This window comes from Phalaenopsis equestris, unplaced genomic scaffold (assembly GCF_001263595.1).
Source record: "Phalaenopsis equestris unplaced genomic scaffold, ASM126359v1 Scaffold000001, whole genome shotgun sequence".
NCBI classification, from domain to species: domain Eukaryota; kingdom Viridiplantae; phylum Streptophyta; class Magnoliopsida; order Asparagales; family Orchidaceae; genus Phalaenopsis; species Phalaenopsis equestris.
Genome location: NW_018164443.1, coordinates 670888 through 678203, shown reverse-complemented (window position 1 = coordinate 678203; position 7316 = coordinate 670888). Strand labels below are relative to the sequence as shown.

At 36.0% G+C, this 7316-nt stretch overlaps 1 protein-coding gene across 2 annotated transcripts in view; it reads right to left on the bottom strand.

Annotated features, from left to right (window-relative positions):
- Window positions 1–1219, bottom strand: part of LOC110020267 (ATP-dependent DNA helicase 2 subunit KU70) — a 2356-nt gene extending 1137 nt beyond the window's left edge. Inside the window, exon 1 of one of the 2 annotated variants that reach the window (XM_020718425.1) lies at window positions 3–1219. In XM_020718425.1, coding sequence (XP_020574084.1) covers window positions 3–986 — 984 coding nt within the window. In that variant the 5' untranslated portion in view covers window positions 987–1219. The remainder of the gene's footprint in view (window positions 1–2) is intronic. The other variant, XM_020718349.1, reaches the window with a different exon arrangement.
- Between the last annotated feature and the right edge of the window lie 6097 nt (window positions 1220–7316).

The following is a 7316-nucleotide window of genomic DNA, read 5'->3' as shown; positions in this document are numbered from 1 at the left end:
ACCACCGGAAACCCCCGGCGTGGCTGCTGAACCAAAGCGCCTGTGTCAGCACAAATGAACGTTCTCTCAGTCTTCAAAGGGCGACTAGTGACAGAATCCAACCACATAATAGGCCCAGGCGTGGAAGGTCTTATCAATGCGTACGCATTCACTTGTACACTAACACCACTGGCTATCTTAAACATAATTGTTTTAACCTTCCTCTTCGAAAATATCCTTTTTCGCAGCTGATTCGCCATATCTTCTAATTTTTCATCGGCAGAGCTCAGAAAGAGAGGCATCTCTTCGCTTTCCAGACCAAGCAAATTGGCATATAAGATTGAGACATCAAATTCTTTGCCGCCTAATGGAAGAAGCTCCATGGAGATTCCAAGTTCCTGAGCATCTTTTGCACGCTGTAGTGTAGTTCTGATCATGTCTGCCTTCACTGATCCATAAATGTTTCCAAAAGGATTGTCTTCGTTTGTGAAAATGAGTATTCTCATGCTCACATTTTTTAAAGAACCTTTCCTCAGCAACGCCTGTGCAACCCAAAGAGCGTTGTACAAGGGATTCTCCCTTGATGCAGGCTCAATCCAATATCGACTGCCTATATGATGCATAAAACTATCTTCAATGCTGCTGAATTCTTTGATTAATCTTGCTGTGGGTCTATCAAGAAGCTCTCTTTCCGCAACGTTGAACACAAAAACGCCATGTAGATCCTGAATGTTTTTCTTCTCCCTAGTGTTGAAGAAACAGATCGAAATTTCATCGGACGATCTGCCGATGATTTGAGCCTTGAGAGATTCAGAGATGCATTGGACGGCAGCATGAAAAAAAGTTTCCTCCTTTTCATCTTCTTCAGTTGTTCCGACCGCACGAAACATCTTGGGAGACGCGTCAACGAGGTAGACAGAGAATTCTTTCGTGGACTCCCTCTGATGGAGTAAGTCTGAGTCAGAGTCGGAGTCGTCGCGGAAGATACCTTCGGGGTCTAAATCCATAGCGGCGGCAACAAAAGAAAGAGGAAAGAGGTTTCGATTTCGAATAGAGGTATGAAGTTACCTTAACAATATCCGATTCGTAACCGCGCCGCTTCCTCGCCAACCCGAATCGCCGGCACCTCGCTGGAAACAAGAAGAGGAATAGGGTAGAAAAGGAAGAGGGAGCACGCCATGGTTTTGGTTAGGAGGGCTTAAGGACAAAACTTGCTCCTAATTGTCAGCGGTTTCCATTTCTACTTCCGGAGGAAGGAATCGCCCAAAAAAAAAAAAAAAAAAAAAAAAAAAAAAAAATCTATAAAAACGACCTTCACGGGGAATTACAAACACATTGTCGGGAAGAACTCTTATTCGGCGCATATTCAATTCATTAATTAACAAGTGGAATACAAATATTTTTATTTGCTTGATGAGTCGAATACGAACAAAGATTTGTTTGTTCATGTTCGACTCATTTTGATTCGAAATACTATTCATCAATTATACATATATGTATTGATGAGTAGTATTTTTAAAAAAATTAGTGTCTGTTTGGGGTTGTTGTAGCTTATCCAATAAGCTAGTTTGCAGTAGCTACCCCAGGAAGCTGTTGCGGGAAAGATTACTGACTGTTTGTTTTGTACAGTTTAAAAATAGATGTGTGACAGTTGTTTTTCGATAAATGATCATTCTGTCACTGTGTAGTAATGTTGTTTGCAACAAAACTATCATAACAATATATTTGATACTTGAAAAGCAAAAAACTACTTCATAACAGTAAAAATAAAACACAGTTCACATAACAATGAGTATCAAGTGTAATAAAAAAAATAAAAAAAAGTACGAAACTTACATTTTAAAAATGGATAATATTAATTTTAAAATCTAGCCAGCGTATGTCCCAAACTACGTCGTCCTCCAGGGATGTCATCCAACCCCGATCACTATCTACAGTGGAATCTACTAGATTGTCTGTCAACCGGAAGAAATCACACTTCTCCAAATTGTCTGCCCACCGCAGGCACCCATAGAACTTTCTCCCGTAGCGATGTGCTCAGCGTGATATCAGTAGGGAAGGCTGTAGTCCGCAGTGGTAGAGCACTCGTCAGGAGGTTCCTGAAATCCTGGAGCTCATTTTTCCTGAATGATTAAAAAGACAATTCATTATTCATAATAGAAGGTGATCTCACTTGTTCTTTAGTTGCATCATGTCGTACTATTTGCCTGTATTTTCCTTGATTTTTTTGGTAATATTTTGCCAACCTACTTTGTTGAAGAAGGTTGTGGGTCTATCTCTAAGATCTATTTCTTTTAGACAAATGTCACAAAATATTATTTTGATTTTCCATCCCACAGTGCGGGTGTAACAGTCTCTTTAGCCTTAGCCATTGTATTGTTATGATAATAAGATGAAAGATAAGTAAATGAAAATCCAACAATTTATGCATAAGTCAACAATCAATCAGCCTAACCCACATCCACCAGCCCAACACTAAGTAATATGCCCCAACACAACATAGCCAACACAAGAACCACCCACCACACACCACAGCCACATGCAACACAACAACCAACACCATAGAAACCACCAACACACCACAATAACCACATTCAACACAAGAACTACCCACAATATAGTCACGACCAACACAACAACCAGAGCCCCAAAAACCATCAACATCATTGCCATAACCAACCGAAGAACCACCTACCACACACCACAACTAACACACCTTAAATCACCAACACACCACAATATTGATAGCCAACAAAAGAACCTTTCATCCCCCGCACGGCTAGCATAATTATATTAACCAAAAACCCCACCAAATCTACGACTATAGCCACCACAAGCTCTACCCACCAAACACCACATGCATCACAAGAACCACCAACTCCTTTACTATAGCCAAAAGATGAACCACTCACAACACACTGCCACCACAACCAACACAAGAACCACCAAATCCCCAACATTGACAGCTAGAAAAAAACAACATATGAATCGCTGGATTGGGGAAAGGAGAGGATATTTGGCGGGGAGGAACAAAATCTGAGAGGTAGGAGAGATGAGTGAAGGTTTGCCGAATAGCAGAAGAGCGATAGGGAGGGATGGCTTTGTCAAACAGTAGAGGAGCGTGCAAGATTTGGCGTTGAATAGAGGGAAAGGGAATTAAGGCAGGAGCAACGAAGGGGTAACCATTGTAATATGCTTCGCTCGACTGCTGGCCACGAGGTTTGATTCGTGACCCGCGTTTAGCCAAAATGGCGGGAATCAAACAGACCCTTAATTGATTACAAGGCTACAAATAGTTATAATCAATTAAAATTATTAATTAAAAAAAATAAAAATATATTAAATTATATTTAAATGATGTTTTAAGATAAATAATAAGATTTAAATCTTGCCCTAACCCTTAAACATTCTACGGATGCGTGATTAAAGTTATCAAAACAACTTTTTGTTCACGAACAACTCGAGTTCAACTCGCTAAGCAAACGAGTCGAACACGAATATATTTTTTATGTTTGAAATATAAACGAGCCGAACACAAACAATAATTTTTTTTAACGAGCCGAACACTAGTAGAGTCTGAGCTCGCTCATATTTGGCTCGTTTACACCTCTAATTACAACAAGTGTATCCACTAAAAATCTATAAAGCAACCCCTCACAGTTTTATTTTTGAAAATGTACACGCCTATCATCCAATTGTTATGCATCTCGCATTTAATGTTTCATTTTTTACAGCTATCTATGTATCAAAATATGAATTTTAATGTAACAAATTCTTTTGGATGTGATTGAAAATAATTGGATGCTTAGCCGGTAAAAAAAAAATTAAGTGCATATACTTAAATGCATGTGAGTGAATTTCCTTGGACTTTTTATGTAAATAACACTCAAACATTATTATTTACAAATCTAACACTCTTTTTCATCCACTTTTAAAATTCCCGCTCGAATTTCAAAATTCACGATGAAAGCTAAACCCATATCTTTCAATTTTGTCACCTGTGTGTTCGATCTTATAAGTATCAATCTTTCGGGTGTCATGGATGCAATTAGCTCTAAAATGAATTATTTATAAACTACATTATAATTATACTGTAAAGATAAAATTAATTGGTATAATATGGAAGATTTTCATATCTACCACAAAATTCTTATGTAATTGCACATCTAACTCCTAAACTTTATTTCTACTCCCTTACAGGCTTGCTTCCTGACCCGACCCGTAATTACACAGATATTTATATTCCAAAAGATCGCAAAAACCTTGACAAAATTTATATTTAGAGGCTAGTGTGAACAATTGAAATGTTATAAAATTTAGAATAATAGTTTTCACACTATGGTTACTACGCAATTATGTGTATCTTTTCAAGTAATATAGAGTTTTCTTTAAAAACCTAAGTATTGAACTCGCAAGGAAACAGTAGTTCTTTGTATAGACTTTAGTGAAACTTTTATTTAAAACTGCAGAAAAGTATTTAGAAAATATAATAACGAGTTGAGGTGTTACTAAATTCCTCCTAAGTTTTAAATTAAAACTAAAGATAAGTGCAGAGATTATAAACAAACTAAATGTAAAAGAGTTCAAGTTATGTATCTTTCTCCTTGCAATGAGTCTATAATTAGTGTAGGAATCAGATATTTAAATGTTTAAAATGTTGTATCGTGACAAATAAGAGCATACATGTTCTTTCTCCTCTCTGAGTGCATAATGAACATTAACTAATCTAAAGTTAGTTCCTGATTGTATGGTTATGTTGGCTAGGTTCTATTCTCTCACCTCTAGATTACCCATTGTACCCTCTCTATAGGACTAACCAGGGACTCAAGTTCACTCTCTAGACCAAATTGGTAAAGGATCTAGCCTGTCAACCTAGAAACACCAATTCTACCCTCATCAAAACTTATCACCCTATATATCTGCACTCTCCTTAGATCTCGGTTGCTTTCCATCGTAAGGTTAATGTGGTATTCACTAATTGAGTGAAATCATAGCCCTCCCAGGCCATTATGTTTCACAACAGATTTTAGCATTATAAGTGGCCAGTTTGCAAAGTAAATGAAGAACAGATGAAAATATCATCCCAATTTGTTGACCTCACTTTTAAGAGGATCTACCCTGAGTCAACATCCAAGATCAGGGCATATTCTAAACCGCCCAAATCAATTCAAACTCTCAGGAATTCTTTTGTAAATCTAAGAGCACTATGACCATCAAACCCATCTTAAGGAAGGAGTCTACTAACATTGACTCCTTGAATCCATATGAGGTCCCCCAACTCTAAAAATTAGACTAAATCCCTAATGTGTTTCTTTTGAATCCAAATTTTGATAGCACCCTAGAATGAGCAAATCAATAGTGAGAAACTTTGATTTGGTTACCACCTTGACCATTCGGTCAACCCTCGACCCAATGGTCACCACATTGACCATTTGATCAACTTTGGACCCAACTAGTCCGACCCAATGGTCACCACATTGACCATTTGGTCAACTTTGGACCCAATTAGTCAACCTTAGTCAACCCTTGACCTTATAATCAACACATTGACCATATGGTCAACCCAACATCATATGGCCAATCCCCACATCCAAATGGGCTTAAATAGGCTACCTCATAAAACCATGGAGAAAATAATTTAGCCATAAAAATTACCCTTCTAGCAACAGAAGACAGAAGTAAACCATAAGAATGTGACCAAAATTAAAACACGAATAATGAAACACCAAAAAATACATATAAAAAATCATTAAAATGCTTGTTGAAATCACCAACCAAAATTAAAGTTTCATTTCAGGAGTTGATAAACTAAATGATTATGAAAGGCTGAAGCAGGATAAATGCATCGAAAATCAAACATATATCTATCATCGACTTATTTTTCCTATCGAATATGATTACTAGTATGAACAAATAAACATAAAGAACATACCCAGAGAATCACTTCTCATATGTACTCAAGCCTGCACTAGAGAGCTTCCGTGAGCACTTTACGAGCGTTATTAGAATTCATATTTCTTGCTCTGAGATATATTGACCAAAATCTAGTAGGTTATCTGATAATGGAGCTATTAGCTTCCTGAGTGCATTTAAGTGCATTTCAAATACCAAAATTTATAGCCAAACTTTATCTATAACAAATGATGGTAGATATAAAAAGATTTATAAACAGCAAATAAAGATTAATATAAATCTATAAATAAACTTTCTTTAGCACATCAAGGAAAGAGGCGGTGTGCGGGGTGAAGAAGAGGAAGGCAGAGAGGAAGATTAATACTCAAAATAGCGGTGAGAATCCTAAGAAACCAATCTCAATTGCCATATCTAACACTTTTTATGACTATCAAAATATCGAATTATTATACACCTTAATATCAAATTTTAGGTGCTATAAATAAAAAAAAATAACAAGAATTATGAGAACGCATATAGATTTTAGTTGTTAATAAAGTAGCTATATGTGATTAAATAAGTTACGATGATGAAATTTTTGCCGACAATAGTGCTAAGCAATATCTTCATATTTCTCTTATTAAGCAACTTCGGGAAGAATTTTTTCAAATTCAAACTTATTGATATTTGCCCTCCAAAGTTGGAATAATCCCTACTTATCAAAATTTTGTCAAAATAGCATAAATAAAAGAAAAAATTGATGATATATTTATAATTATTTTTGAAATAAATTGTTATGACATTTACATAATACCGCACATTCACCTATTCTTTACATATCCAACATCTAAAAGTTCATATTTATATGCCTTCCACTCAACTCATTAAGGGTTAAATAGATATTTTCATGCATAAGCCTTATGATACCAAGTTAAATATCAAAATTTAGGGGACAAGCGTAAATATATAAGAGTGGTATTTATGTAAATTGCTCTGAAATATAATGATCTTTAAAATCATTCTAATTGATTTCAACAAGTGACACTACTAATAATCGATTTAACAAAAAAAGGCAAAAGCAATATTTTAATTGAAAGAAGATTCACATACGTAACAATTTCTATGTATTTATATCTCTAACACATAAAACTTCAAATTTTACATACATACCACCTCGCTCATTGTCGGCACTATTTTTGGTGTGGGGTTTGCCCGTAAGAAGCTGTCGGTCATCGGAATTGAAATCCCGTTGCCCGCTTCGGAAGAACGTTTTTTTTTTATATAAATTTTAGTTTTGAAAAAGATGAAGTCAAACTGACCCCATAATTTTCATAGTTTAAATGAAAGAACGCTTTACCTCAAATCCTGTATCTATCCCGAAGGATGAACACAAGAATTGAGAGGGTGAGGTTCGATCAAATAAACTAAAGAAAGTTATGACATCC